At 41.5% G+C, this 15,757-nt stretch overlaps 1 protein-coding gene across 1 annotated transcript in view; it reads left to right on the forward strand.

Annotated features, from left to right (window-relative positions):
- Window positions 1–11,581, forward strand: part of PSME4 (proteasome activator subunit 4) — a 44,497-nt gene extending 32,916 nt beyond the window's left edge. Inside the window, 13 exon segments of the mRNA XM_030945168.1 lie at window positions 150–302; window positions 698–802; window positions 1,274–1,365; window positions 1,746–1,877; window positions 2,468–2,676; window positions 2,803–2,888; window positions 3,620–3,748; window positions 4,322–4,477; window positions 7,430–7,592; window positions 8,383–8,397; window positions 8,400–8,515; window positions 9,326–9,460; window positions 10,078–11,581. Of these exon segments, the coding sequence (XP_030801028.1) occupies window positions 150–302; window positions 698–802; window positions 1,274–1,365; window positions 1,746–1,877; window positions 2,468–2,676; window positions 2,803–2,888; window positions 3,620–3,748; window positions 4,322–4,477; window positions 7,430–7,592; window positions 8,383–8,397; window positions 8,400–8,515; window positions 9,326–9,460 (1,491 nt within the window). The 3' untranslated portion in view covers window positions 10,078–11,581.
- The last annotated feature ends 4,176 nt before the right edge of the window (window positions 11,582–15,757 follow it).

The raw sequence follows: 15,757 nt of genomic DNA on the forward strand, positions 1-15,757 counted from the left end.
AGGACAGTGGTGTATAATGCTCCTAAAAAAAAGCAAAGTAATTTCACTTTCTGCACGCTCAAACTCAAATATTTGACAATTCTATGATGTTCTTGGGAAGACAGTGTTTTAGATAGTTCCTAAAGACCCTTTCCCCTCTTGTTTTCCAGGGCCTTTTCAGAAACTTTGATGATGCCTTTTTGCCAGTTCTTCAGCCCCACTTGGAGCAACTGGTTGCAGACTCCCACGAGAGCACCCAGAGATGTCTGGCTGAAATCATAGCTGGCCTCATAAGAGGTTCTAAACACTGGACCTTTGAGAAGGTGCTGGAGCAGTATTTTTGAGTCATTCTTTGAAATTAAGGAGTAATTTGAATTATTAACTCAATTAGAAGTTGAGGTCTTGATTGCTAAACTCGGAGCACAATTCATTGCTTGGTTTGGTGCCTGTTTTTGCCAGGTGTTGGGAAAATGCTCCAGTATTAAAATTAGGAACAATTAAGGAGATGTCAAAGCTGATGTGGTTTGTAATTTCCAATAGGAATAAATGATTGTCCTCCTTGGACTGCTAAATACTTATTTAATCCAGGCCTAGCTGTCTATGCCAAGAAATAATCCTGGGAGAATCAGTACAAAAATAAAGAAGACATTTTAATATCTGGGCTAGGTTTGAGATCCTTAAGTAGTAAAATCTTGTCTCTTGTGTTTTTGCTGGGCAGGTGGAAAAACTTTGGAACCTTCTGTGTCCATTGCTTCGAACAGCTTTATCCAACATCACAGTGGAAACATACAATGACTGGGGCACCTGCATTGCCACCTCCTGTGTAAGTATCCCATTTTTTGTCTTCTAAAGCTGGATCCACTGTGAAGTAACATTCCTGCAGTGAACTGGGAGCTGTGGTGCTGGGCAGCAGGGTCAGTGATAGGTCACAAATATCTTAAGTCAATAATTCTTCCACATCACTCAGCAGAACTCAGTGTAGCTTGTCAGCCAGAACCCTAAGTAGCAAAATTCAGGCATGGTTGCTCAGATATCTCAAAAATTAAACTAAAATTCCTTCTATTCTGAATGTATTTACCAATTAATTAAAGCTGTGTATAGTTTTATTGGGTTTCTCTTCTGTTGAGGTTCATTGTGAAAACATCCTGAATATTGCCCTTATTTAATAAATAAATCCAGGGGATGCAAAAAAAAACTCTTTCAAAACTTTCCTTGTTTATACCTTATTTTATACATTATTTACATTTTCAACCCCCCTCATTTACTTACGTTTCTGTTCCCTGTTCTTTTCCAGGAGAGCAGAGATCCTAGGAAACTGCACTGGTTGTTTGAATTGCTGTTGGAATCTCCACTGAGTGGTGAAGGAGGATCATTTGTAGATGCCTGGTAAAATGGATTTGAACTGTTTTATTGTGGTTGAATAGAATAGGAAATACAGCCTGGATAAGCTGGATTGAGAGGATGCTGTGCCAGCTGCCTTGTAGGGGAGGGGAACAAAGGGAATGCTTTCCAATCAGCTTTCCCCACACAATGGCAGGTTCTTCATGATAATATTTTTAATATAATTCAGTTAAGAGGATGGGAAGGTTTGGGGCTGGCAGAGCAGCAGTGCTGTTGTTTCACTGGGCAATTTTTACCCATCTTTGCTCATTGAAGGACACTCTGGTGCACTGACACACTTGTGCACATTCCCAAACAAAGCCTGGAGGGGACTGGGGAAGGAGGAATGTTCTGTATGATTAAAAATGAGCTGCTCTCATTCCCAGCCGCCTTTATGTGCTGCAAGGGGGCCTTGCCCAGCAGGAGTGGAGAGTGCCAGAGCTGCTGCACAGGCTGCTCAAGTACCTGGAGCCCAAACTCACCCAGGTCTACAAGAACGTCCGAGAGAGAATAGGAAGGTCAGTGTTGTCTGCTGCAGTTCTTGTTGGGTTTTAAATCTTCATTTTATTTGGGTAGTTAGGTAGCTACATAATTAACCTGAAAAGCATTGATGCTTGTAATAAAAATCAGATCTAAAATTAAGAGACTTGCTTCAGAAATTCCAGATGACTTCTCTATATTTGTCTTTTCATAGAATGTTCATCTTTTCATTTGTCTATTCATAGAATGTTTTGGATTGGGAGGGGCCTTAAAGCTCCTCCAGTTCCACCCCTTGCCATGGGCAGGGACATCTCCCACTGTCCCAGGCTGCTCCAAGCCTGGTCTTGGACACTTCCAGGGATCTAGGGGCAGCCACAGCTTCTCTGGGCAAGTTGTGCCAGGGCCTCACTAATTTCTTGTCTATGTTTATGTTTGGCATCTCTAAAGCTCTTCTAAGAGACATTTGGTTGTAAATAACTTTGAATTGAAGATGAGAGGAAATTTTCTCCAATATTAACCTCAAAGGTCGCCCAATTGATCTTGGATCATTTGGAGTTCACAGGTCGCTGTTCTCTGGACAAGAGTCGTGCTCACTGTGTGTTCCTGCTGGCTTTGTTTGTTTTTTTAGTGTGTTGACCTACATATTCATGATAGATGTTTCCTTGCCAAACACTGCTGCAACTAAGTCTCCTCGTGTCCATGAATTTACTACCCGGATACTTGAAAACCTCAAACCCCTCATGGAAGCAGATGAAGAAATCCAGAATCATGTTATGGAAGAGAATGGAGTCGGTGAACAAGACGAGCGAACTCAGGGCATTAAACTCTTGAAAACCAGTGAGTTAAGCAGCTCAGGGAATGGGGGGATGTTTTAGCACATGGTGATTGAGGTCTGCAGATTGTGTAGCAGAGTTGTTAATATTTTTCTTCTTGATCAGTGATAGTTTCTCTTTACTGAAACAGTTCTCAAGTGGTTGATGGCGAGTGCAGGACGTTCTTTCTCTACGGCCGTCACGGAGCAACTCCAGCTGTTACCTTTGTTTTTCAAGGTACATCCTTTAATTTCTCCTTTATTGGTTATGTTTGATCAAAGAAGGATTGTATAAATAAACTGAAGTTATTTTATTTATATATATTTATAACATTCCAAGGCCAGGTTACATTGTGGCATTGAACAACCAGCTCTAGTGGAAGGTGCCCCTGCCTGTGGCAGGAGGGTGAAACTGGATCACCCTTCCAACCCAAATCATTCCATGATTCTCTAAGGGACCTTGAGTTATTTTCTTTGTTTCCTGACTACACAATTCTTTCTAAGCAGCTCCCGTTGTTCCTCTGATTCTTGTATTCTTTGAATCTGTGTCATCCAGTCTTACCTCTCTGAAATAATCCATACTTGTGTGCCCAAAGTGCACAAACATCAATAAATTACCCCACAGTAATCTATGTAACCATAAAATAAAGGTCTATTGAAGTGAAAGTGACCTCTGTAAAGCTTTGTCTCAGTTTTGGACCTGGATCTAAAATATGAACTTACTTGGGTTTGATACCAAAAGAATAGCAGTGGGGAGCTAACATCTCACCAGGAAATCTTGATCGTTTACTGAGAATATTTAATGTCATATTGACTGTTTTTCCCAGCTAACCTAATCTTTCAGCATTATATTGAATGTATTTTTCCTAGACAGCTGTCCTTTCATGAGATTACCCTTGTTTTGAGGATTTTGCTGTCACCAGTGCCTATTTACTAACAGGGCTTTATTCCCTCCCTGCTCTGATTTAGATTGCACCTGTGGAGAACGACAACAGCTACGATGAGCTCAAAAGAGATGCTAAGATGTGTTTGTCCTTGATGTCTCAGGGTTTGCTGTATCCTCAGCAAGTGCCTTTGGTACTTCAGGTGCTAAAACAAGTGAGTGTGGTCTAAACAGCTTAAAGCTTCTTCTCATCTCGTGTATCCTCTGCTTTTTATTTGAGAGTATGCAATACTTGTGATTCTAAGGAAGTCAAATACTGACTTAGATCTGAAAGATTTTATTTAAAGTGTTTTAAAGCACTTAGTAAGTGTATCTTGTTTAACATTTAAGCCACTTACTTTTGATAACAGATGGAACAGCATTTTGATATATTAACATTTGGTTCAGTAGTGGATCACTTTAAGCCTCCTCATGAGCATAACAATTTAAAATCCAGTTTCAGAATGAGTCTTCAGCTAAAGAACTGCCCTTGAATCTGATTTTTTTTTAGGGTTTTACAATATATTTCTGTTGAACAATCTGCTTTGAAAGTGAAGCCTATGAAAATTATTCCCTAAATAATAACTGCCTACTTTGGAGATAAAAGGTCTATGAAACAAAATTACCTGAATAAAGGAAGTTCTTTGCAACTTCCCCCAGAAGCTTTTTTGGTAAATATTGTTCACTTTCCATCAGGGGCCTGCTTTCTTTGACATTTTTGCCTTCTCACCCTGATTTATTCACTGCAGACAGCAGAAAGCAATTCTTGGCATGCCCGATACACCATCCTAACCTACCTCCAGACCATGGTGTTCTACAATCTCTTCATCTTCCTCAACAACAGCGAGGCAGTCAATGACATTAGGTGGCTGGTGATAAAACTCCTGGAGGATGAACAGCTCGAGGCAAGTGATCCCTTCTCTGCACTGCTTTCACTGTTTCTTGCCTTTGTCAAAGTTTTATGGAAAAGCTGACATGAATTAATTCAGGAGGTATTTCTAGCTCAGCATTCTTTCTGCTTTGAAAATGAGCTTTATAAGATTTGTTTCTTTCATATTCATTCCAGGGAAACAGTTGATAATAAAATATTCCATTAGTGATTTTTTAAAAGTTCCACTGCTTCTATTTTTTCACAGAATAATGCATTGCTTGAAGCTTGGTTTCAGTGCAGGAAATAGGGATATTATTAATTCCACTATAAATGTGTGTTGGTGGAAAATTCAACATCCAAGGTCAAATTCCTTCCTGTGTGAAAAGTGTGTAAAACCACTATCTATTACTCTGTAGGTCTGCCTCACATCTAATCATACCATATTAATGACAAAAATACTCTTTTTATTTCCATCAAGAACTACCTAGAACTGAGGAGCTTGCATTAAATTATGTGAATTTAAAAAAAAAATCACATTTAAGCAAAGTGAAGAATCTTTAGTGTTAACCTCCTGCCTGGCCTATCTCCCCTGCACCATCATTTTCCCTGGTGTTTGTGCAGTTGCTAAATATCAATGAAATCCTACTTTTGGATGCTTTTTTTCCTTCTAGAAGAAAGGTTCTGCATCACCTTGCAATCCTACAGAAGTTGTTTGTCAGAACACTTACCTCATAATCTCACACCATTTTGAAAAATAGCTTTTATTCACTTGAATGCAATTTATTGAGTTACTTTAAATGTACCAAATTATCTCTCTGCACAGCAGAGGTGCAAATCCAAAAAGCCTACCTGTGTTCATAACCACTCTGGATCATGCTGTTGCCATGGAAGCTTTCACTTTTCTCTGAAAAGTAATCTTGTTCTTTCTTGGTAATAACTGACAAGATGCAGTATCCTGCTGAGTAATTCCTGTGTAGTTTTTGATGCTGGATTTTTAAGATGAGAATCGTTAGCTTTGACTGGGATTTGATGTCTTTGCTCTGTAGAATTGAGGTTTTGGTTCTTGGATTTTAAGATACTTTTATTTTTTTTTATTATTTGGATACCAAGGGCCAGACCTGCTGATGATTGTTTTAATATGCACAGCACTCAATGTCTTGATAAGCATTTTTCATATTGCACTGCAGTGTTACAGGAATGAGTATTTTCTCTCTGTTTAAGTCGCTCCTTGCAACTTCTACAGCTGGGTTTAGCTCGTGCTGTTGAGTGGTTTTGTTGTGATATGGCTGCACTTTTATAGACAGTGACCAGTCTTTTCTGACCAAAAAAACCCCATAGGTGATGGAGAGATTCCTCTCATTTTTATATTCTGTATTTCATCATGAGTGTGATCATTTATAAATTATTAAGTGCCAGAGGTGGTGAGTGATCAGCTGCTTAGTGAATGATTTTAAAGGCTTTGCTTCCAGGTGCTCCTCACAGCAAAGTGTTCCTTCTAGCTGGGTGATTAATTTAGAAATTAAAGTGGTTGTAATACAGGGAGTAGGGATGTAAATGAGCCCAGCTCTCCTGAGAGCTCGCTCACTTCCCAGCCAAGCTGCTTTGTGTCTGGCTCTTGTATTAGCACATCATGTCTCATTTAATAGCTCAGCTCTTCAGGGACTCACAATCTGCTGATAAACAGCACTGCCAGCCTCTCACCTCATCCTTCCTCCTTCACTGGCAGCAAAGTAGATCACGTTAGAATAGTACCTTGTAGAAATTTAAATGCAATGGGTCAGAGTCTCAAGAGCTGATTTCAACTTCCTCTGTTTAATTATGGCAGCTCTTGCAGCTGTACTTATGGCTTTGTGAGGCTCAGAACATCATGTTCAAGGATGTAATTTATTATTATAATCTGCTGCATTGGATTCAGAGCAGGTGTCTGTGCTCCACAGAGACAAGTGTTCTGTTTGCAGTTACCTGTGACAGAATGTACCTATCAAAAATCTGGTGGCAGCATCTCAACCAGTTGATTTGGTGTGCAAGTTTGTAAATGTTGGGAGGCTTTTGTCAGAATGTAATTATGGAAAATGGGAGTGAGTTTTGGAGGGACTCCCAGTTTAAATACAGTTTTACATGTCTATAACTTCCTGGCTTTGGGAGATTTGGGGAGATGAGAGAAATTAGTAATACTGATGGGTTAGTCACTTGTTTTTAAAAGCAAGGATGAGTTGTCTCTTCTTGGAATCCACTAACAAGGTGCTGTGGCTTGTTTAAAAAGAATGGAAAAGGAGATCTGAATTTTGAATGGCTTGGCAATTAGATGAAAGCTAAGTTTAGTCTTGTTCTTTGGTGTTTCTGTGTTACCCTTAAGAATGTTTTTCCAACCTGTGTTTCTGGTTTTATTCATGTAGTGCTGAGCTCTGGTACTTGAGACAAGGAAGTCTGTCATGCTGGAGCATTACAGAACTGAGTTGTTGATAATACAGTTTGTTTTGTTGCTTATTAATCCAGCATCCGTTGTGTCTTTCAAAGAATACTTGTGCTGTGGGTAGAACAGATTCAGCTGAGTCTCTGGAACATTCTGCCTGCCTTTTCTCGGAAAAGCTCTTCTGCTTTTGTGAAAAACTAAATGCTTTTGAACAAAGCCCACTTTAAAACTGATGTCAATGCAGAGCCTGTTAGGAATTTTGTGAAGCGGGTTGATTATTTGGTCTCGGTCAATGTTTGTTTTTAAACTTTCTAAAGCTCTTCTGTTGACAATAGAGTTAAATTACATTATTTCCTTGAGTAGCAGCTCACTTTATGGCAAATTCTGTGACACTAGTTCTGTATTACAGCAAAGCATGTTTATTAAACAGCCATCTAATAAACTACTAATAACAGGATAATATTTTAAAGGCTTTTGCTGAGCAAGATTGGCTCACTTGGGTTAGTGGGGTGTGCTTGAAAGGGCAGTAATGGCATAAACAAATGAATTGTGTTGTGTCCCACGTGTGGCCAGGTGAGGGAGATGGCAGCCACCACGCTCAGCGGGCTCCTGCAGTGCAACTTCCTCACCATGGACGGGCCCATGCAGACTCACTTCGAGCAGCTCTGCAAGATGAGGCTCCCCAAGAAAAGGAAGAGGGACCTGGCCTCAGTGGGGGACACAATTCCTTCAGGGGGTAAGAAAGCAGCTCAGGAGGAAAATCAGTGGTTTGGGTAACATAGACTGCCATAGAATTTGATTTGCAACATTAAGAATGCACAGCAAAGACAAATATTTTGATTATGTATTCCTATGATAAATTAATTTCTTACTCTTTTAGAATTAACATTAAAGAGGTTTTGCCAGTTTCCAGTTCACAGATGATGAGGGGATAGCAAGTTCCTCAATAAATAAAGTCACAACATAGTTTCACTTCTTGCCCACCTTACCTTCTATTTGTTAAGCAGTGGGGGGTTTTTATTCCAAAAAAACCAAACAACAAACTCAAAGCAAACAACCAAAAAATAAACCAGAACAAAAACCCCCTTCATTAACCCTGATTTGGAACTTTGGCTTCTGCCTGGGCATTAAATGCATCTGAGTCACAGTCATTTGACCCAGAAGTTTGCTTTCCATATTGTCCAGTAGTTCTGGGATTTGAGAAAACACTCTGAATGCAGAAAGAGAGAATGTGGAGATGTCACTCATGAGTTATTCATGAGTTTCTTTGAGAAAGGGAAGCTCATTTGAAATGTTTATAAAGTGTCCAGCAGTTGCAGATTGATTCCTATTGGAAAGAGGTGAAAAAATTAAAGATACAAGAATGAATCTGGGATTCTGAATAAGGAATCAGAACCAATCTGGAGGTCCATAAGTTCATGTCTGTAGAACTCTCTGGATTTCTGCAGAGCTGGAGGTCTCTGCAGTGCCAGGGGTTTGTTGCTGATTGTCTTTAACTGAGCTGGGTTGCTGCCCTGGTTTTGCAGACCTGGTGAAGCGCCACGCGGCGTCCTGGGGCTCAGTGCCTGCATCCTGTCCAGTCCCTACGATGTGCCCACCTGGATGCCACAGCTCCTCATGGATCTCAGTGCCCACCTCAATGATCCCCAGCCTATTGAGGTAAAAATACAGCAGCTCTCAATCAACAGAACACCTGTGACTCATTCTTAGTTCTCTTTTCCTAGAAAAGCATAGGGACCTATTAAGAAATTTTAATTTCTGCTGCTTTTTACTAAATGACTCCTAATAGTTTTAAAGCATGACCTGCTTTTAAGTATTTTTTGTGGTAGATCTGTCCTTGCTTTTAAATTTAAAGCATTAAACTGAAAGCTGCAAGAGCTGTATTTATAATGAGGAAGTGGGCTTTTTTCATTAAAGATGTCCCTTTTGTGCATGCCATTCTAGGAAACATCAACCTGAACCAAAACATCAGTCTGGAATTTTTAAAATTCCAGTGTTATGAGCTGTCCTAGAAATAAGTTTTTAAAGAAATCATTGCCTTTAACTCTTATTGTTTTGCCCTGTCTGTTGGGTTTTGTTGACGGTGGCTGTTTTAGCCAGAGGAGTGAGATGAAGAATTCCTTTGATGTTTTCAGACCAAAAATACCCTTTTGAAACAGCCAAGAAAAAGGCAGTAGGGGAAAAGCACTTGGCTTTTATTTTATAAGAATCTCTAAATGTTTCCTAGCTCAAAATTATAGGCCCAGGAATCCTTCTTATAAGAATGTTGGAGTCATGACCCTGGCCAAAAGACTAACCAGAACTGTGAAAATCAAAATCATGAGCTGAATTCCCCAAAGCCCTCCTGTCCTCTGGGTCTGCTGCAAGCCTTGGTGGCCCTGAGCAGTTGTGTTTGCTGTGTCCAACGTTGGTTTTGGTGTGGAGCTGGGGTCCCTGGCTGACAGAGCTCCATCCCACTTGTGCTGGCAGATGACGGTGAAGAAGACGCTGTCCAATTTCCGGAGGACCCACCACGACAACTGGCAGGAGCACAAGCAGCAGTTCACAGATGACCAGCTCCTGGTGCTCACTGACCTCCTGGTTTCACCCTGCTATTATGCATAGGTGGGTCAGCTGATGGGTTTTGCCATAAGCTTCACTCTTTAGGAATTCTACTCCAGAGTCAGGAAGAATCCTTAACCACAGGGAAAATGCCGCAGCCAAATTTCTGGCTCTTTGCTTCTTCCAGTGGTTTTGGTCAGATTTATTTTGGTTAAATATTTTAAATATTGCCCATCTTTCTGTGTATCCCTGTGCTTTGCTAAGACATTTACACTTCTTTTCTTGAATATTGATGTTCCTTTTCTCCATTTTCTGCCAGTTGGCTGCCTTTTAAATGCCTGGCAGTGCCCCTAAAGTGCTGCTTTGTGCTTCTGATGCCTCTGAGGACTTTACACCACCCAGTCCAGGCTATCACCTACATCTCAGGATGGGCAATGGCTGCTACCACTCGGTTTCCTCTTCCACACTCTGGCTTTGCTGCCAGGGCTCTTCACACAGGCATGTCCCCAAAGAGTGAATCCATTCCTGGGGTTTCTCTTTGTTACACTACAAGATTCCCATCTCTATTGTATTGTGATGTTTTGTGACAGTATGCCAAGAGAAGCTTTAATTTATCTTTTCATATAAACAAGAGCATGAGGCAATATTTATGTTTTGAACTCTTTCTTCTTTCTTTCCAGGCTTCTCGTGGGGAAAATGAGGATGTAGGAATTTTTCTGCAAAATAAAGGAAACTCAAAAGAAATTGATCATTTAGAGAACTTTGTGCTGGAAATCCTGATGCCTAATCAAAACTACTGTTAAATACAAATGTAGAGACCTGGTTCTACTCAAAAGGAATTTCACCTCCCTAGGGAGCAGCCAGGGGAGCCCCAAGGCTGCACCTGCAGGGCCTCATCGTGAGTCCATGGCAAGACCCTTCTCCTTGGCCTGCATCACACACCAGTCTTGTTTCTGCTTCCTTGCACACAGTGACCTACACTGCACATCCCTCACCCCCTCCTTCTGCCCCCTGCTCCTGGCATTAAGGATGTGCAGAACCAGAGAGTGCTGCAAACAGGAATTTCCCAGTGGAGCTCTCCAACTCTGCCGATGCAACTCCTCCCCCAGTCCATACACAGCCCTGGGAGCCTTCCTTCCTCAGAGTTTTATTTTTCACTACTGGGATTTGAGTACCATCCAGTCCACCTCAGGGCAGCATTGCCTTTTTGTATTCTCTCCCTTGTGCAAATGTAAATAGCTGAGCTCTGTGCAGTGCAGGGGTGGCAGGACGCAGCATGGGCAGCTCCTGCTGCCTGGCCAGGCCTTCAGGGCTGTCTTGACCACGTGTGGAATAAAAAAAATCTGTGATTCTCTGCATATTTTTAAGGGGGAAATGGGTGTGTCCATGTAATTAGAACCCACATATAGGACATGATGGACTGTTAGTGGTGGTTGAATTTACGGAATGAAGTGTATGCACAGTGTGGAAAGGCAGTTTTTAACAGTGTATTCTCCTAAAGATTGAGCAAGCATATCTTGTTTGAAGATTGTGGAAGCTCTGTGTTTTCATGCCTGCAGCTTTGTTAAGAGACTGGTATCAATTGGCTGTTTAACAAGCTGTTTAATATGTGTTACATAGTTGTAAAAGACTGTATAAATTGTAGAGGCATTGCATTGACAAAACATTGTACAGTTTGCAACCTTTTACATAACACCATTGTGAGATTAATTTGTAAAGATTCATACTTAGATGTTAATACAGTAGTGGTTCTGGCTTTTGTATCAAAACAAATGCCATTCTTAGTTTTTTAAATTATTTTCTTTAACAGAATATCTCTTTGTGTCTGAGAGGGTTTGTTTTGCTTTTCCTGTATCTCATGTCTGTGTCTCATTCAGATTTTACTGCAACACGTGTGGCCATTTCTCCATGCTGACATCACATATTCTGGTGTGATCCATGCATAGAACGTGAGGTACATGGAAATAACTCATAAACTGGTGTGTGTTTCATCTTTCATGCAAAATCCCCCAGGAGCACTGAGACCTTTGTGTGGCTCACCCCAGATTTCCAAGCACAGCAGTGCTCCTGGGGCAGTATTTAAGGAGTGTCAGCACATGGATGTAACCACTGTATAGCGTAGTGCCAAAATTATGATTTCAATTGTGTACGTAGCTTAAGACCCAATAAATGGACTGTTTGTAACTACTGCATCTTCCTGTATTTATAAAGAGGAAATGTATTGGTTTGAGACTGTAACTTCAGGTTTTTACAGTGCTTTTGAGCTTGGATGAGGCCTGTGTTTGTCCTGGGATTTGCTAATGAGTTAAGGGATCATTAAGGACTAATTAAAGATCTTGTTCTAATGTCTAGGAAATCAGCTTTTACATTTATGGAAAAATATCTTGTGCCAGGAAAACACCTGTTAACTTCTGAGAACTGGAGAAACTTGTATTTGTTGGAGAGGGTTTTGCTGATAGAATTAAATCTTTGCAAGTGATGGAATTAAATCTTTACAGGTGATGGAAAGCCTTTGCTGCAGAGGATCATCTTTAAAGGATCCTTGGCTGATGAAGTGTTGGAGCAGATATTGCATGTGCTGTGCTGCAGCTCTGCTGCTTTGTGCTGTACTTGGGATTCTCTTTCCTTAGTCAGGGTGTAGCTGGAATTGGTTGAGGTTTCAGTGCACTGTAGGGAATCATGCTCTGGTCAGGAGTGGTATTAATTCCCAACACCTTATAAATCGACAGTAAATTGCTTTACCCAAAGAGATCCCCCAGTAAATACAGCAAAATATTCAAAATCTATTTCTATAGGATAAAATACACCTGTGGTAGTGTGAGCAAACTTGTGCTGGTTGAGCTTTGGTGAGGGAAGGGTTGTTAGTCTCTTGTCCTGAAAATGCAGGAACATTTTTTACCACCAAATCCTCACCAAACACCACAACTGCATTACTGGATTTATTCCCCAACTCTCCCCAAGCAACACCCACATCCTGAATTCTGGACTTTCACCACTGATGTCTTTTACTGTCTCTTCCCTGAAGCTGTCAAGATAAACCAACTGCAGTACCTCAGTCTGGAGAGGGAGAGATTTCTAGCATGAGAAGAGAGAATTTTTCCCCTTGGAACAGGAAAGGAGATGGAAAAATATCTTGAGCATAGTTTGGTAGCCTCAACATCCTTAGTGACCACCTGTCAGACTGCACAGATAACCTGTGACCATCATGAGGAAGCACCAAAGAAAGAAAAGATGTAAGGCAGAATTTGGGAGGTTTGGGAGATGCTTTGGTTTGTTGAGGTTGGGGTTTTTTGTTGGATTGTTTGGGGGTTTGCTTTCATTTTTAAACATTCAAGTTGCCAGTGACACACTGCTCAGTGGCTCTTGCTAGACCATTAAATGGTGTGATCTCCCATATTTACATAATCAGGTGGGTATATTTGATGTTTATTTTGATATAGAAGAAAATTACAAGTAGGCAAATTAGACTTTTAACCTGTGCTTTTGGGTGGTGCCACAGTTTCAATGTTGGTGGATTGTGTTGGTAACAAGTTCATGAATGGATTTGGGTTTTAATTAAAGAGGCAAAGGGGTGAAGTTCCTTATTTCTGGTATATTATGATTGTATTCCTGTTATGTCCAGGTATCTCCCTTTCCCCCTTCTCACTTCTCTCCCAGGCTGCTGGGACTGCTGTGCTGGGTACACTGGATGATGTGATGATGTCTCCTGTCAGTTTTTCACAGTTAGGCATCCCCAGCATCCCACACCCTGCTCAGTCTCACACTTCCTTCCACAGCTTCAGGCTTCCTGGAATCCTGCAGCAGAGCCTCCATCTCCCTTTTCCCCAGGGCTGAGGAAAACACAATAATCTGGTAAGATGCAAGGGGAAAATCAAGCCCTGTGGCAGTAGAAGGGTTTGCTGGCCACTGTCCTGGGAAGGTTTTAACTCTAACCCTGCTGTGAGTTACCAGCTGATGTGTTTTGCATCCTCATAGCATCCTGCAGTACCTGAAAGGCAACTTCTAATTGCCTAATAATTCTGTTTCTAATAAAAGGAGGGGGATTTAACCTCAGCCTGCTCTAGACTTCCCAGTTGCCAGCAGGCAGAGGAATCCCTGCTCCAAGGAAGGGGTTCCAGGTGGTTAATCCAAGGCCAGGTCCTCAGGGCATTGGTGCAGTGGTAGTTACAGCCTGGTTTAATGTCAAAGACAAACTCTGTGCAAGATGTAGAATATTGCTGAGGAGATTTCCTGCTGCAGATGGAGCTGGACACACACTTCCCTTGGGGAATGTGAGATGCCATCATTTCTGATTGGCTTCTTAGGAAAGCCAGCAATAAACCCAATAAATCTGGTCTAGCAATGAGTGCAGTCATATTACAATAAGTCCAGGTAGAAGCCCAGCTGAGTTCACTCTGAAAGTATTCTGTTAAAAGCTTTTCACTGTTACTCTTATTTATTCTCTCCCGGCTTTTATTTCTTTTTTTTTTTTTTTCCTGGGTTAATTTCCCCTTTTATTATTCCAGCTGCTTTCTCCTGGAACTCTTTTGTTAAAGTCATAAGACACAAATCTTTGGCTGAGATGGGGACAGATTTCAACAATTAAAAGTAATTTCCAGCAAATATCTGCAGAATACTGTTGTCAAAAATGCCTTGAGAACATTGCTTCTCCTTGTGCAGTAGGAACTCCAAGACTGAACAATGAGAAGCTTGATAGTTCTAGAGAACACTGGATTTTAAAGTACTTTTAAAGTAATTTAAGGAATTAAAGTTTAAGGAAAGGCTTGGCTGCTGCAAAGAGTAAATACCCTTGTACCTTGACAAGGTAAGTTTTGCTCTTGCAATTCCTACCTTGCAAAACACACTTTCTTCCACTACTTTTCTCCCCCACCCAAACTTTGGTAATTCTTTTAAAAGCTAAAAAGTCCTTTTTAAAAGGAACAGACTGGTGAGACACTTTGCTGTGCCACAGGGGCTGGGCAGGGCTTTGTGCTCCCATGGAGATCCTTTTTGCCTCAGCTCATTCCCTTGCTCCCTGAGAACAATCCCTTCTCCTCATTTTCTGCTGGAATGTTTAAGGCTTGCAGCCTTGAACCAGCTACAATTTCCCCTCCATTTCAAATCACAGTTAATAGCTGTAGAGGGGTAAAACAACCAAACCCCACTCTTGCATTAGGGTAACATTTTGTCACTCTTGTTTAATCCCATAATTAAGTGTCCTCTAATGTTTATAAATAAGAAAATTCAAGGAGGGAGATCCAGTTTGTCTGTGAAAAAGCAATTCTTACTCATGAGGGCCAAGATTCACCCACAGATTTCAAATTAACTGCGAATGACAACAAAAATACAAGTAAGGGAAAATAAAGAGACAGCCAAGCTGAGGGAGGACATAATTTGAAGGCACAGAAAACCATGTGTTGGGTTTTGAACCTTCCCCCTCTTGTATACAACCAGTTTAAGGACAAAATCACGCCAAAATGCACCTGCTCAGGCTGCAAGGCACTGCTGGAGCCAACTGCTGGCATTTCCCCAAGAACAAATCCACTCCCATTGCCACTGGGAGTGTGTTTAGCAGGGCAAGGCTCACAGGCCAGGTTGCTGTCACCAGCCAGAGGGTTATAAAAATATTGCTCTGGGGTTTAGAGAGGAATGTATTGAAAAATAAACAGGCAGGTGGCACTGGGAAGCTTTCAGGTATCAAACTTGCACACTTGTGGCTGTCTGGATGGTTCTACAAAGCACCTGGGGTAGGGGATGGTTATTAAAACAATAGATTAATGTATATATAATGATTGTAAGACAAGTGCATGCACAAGTCAGAAATACTGGCTCTGCTGTATTTTCATAATGTTTTTGTGCCTTGCCTGGCTGGATTTTGGTCTCTTCCACCTGGATTTGCAGTGCCATGGAAGCCCTTCAGCTGTGTCTGCCTCAGAGAACGTGCACAGAGCGTTTCCTCACCCTCACATCCCTGTAAGTACTTCAAAACCATCCCTTTAATGCTCAGCTATCCATCACTACTGTATTTGTGATAGCAGTTGGCAGTTAACAGATAAATGATGCTGATTGTTTTCCCTCCCCATGGGAACACAGAAGGTGCTTTGCCTTTGCTTCTGAGCAAACACAAAGGGCACCCTGGCCCCACTGAGCTGCCTCAGGAAAGGGATGCAGAAGTGCAAGCAGGGCAGGAGCAGCATGCAGGGCTTTGATGTTGATGCTGAGCAGGTTTTGGGTTGAGGCAGGTGTTGTGTTGGTGCACAGTCAGCACAGATCCTCTGCTCTGGGTGGACCCTACCTGGAACACTGCGTCCAGCTCTGGTCCTGGTACAGGAAGGAGCTGTTGGAGTGAGTCCAGAGGAGGCACCAAATTGATCAGAGGGA

The sequence above is a fragment of the Camarhynchus parvulus genome, chromosome 3 (genome assembly GCF_901933205.1).
Source record: "Camarhynchus parvulus chromosome 3, STF_HiC, whole genome shotgun sequence".
NCBI lineage: Eukaryota > Metazoa > Chordata > Aves > Passeriformes > Thraupidae > Camarhynchus > Camarhynchus parvulus.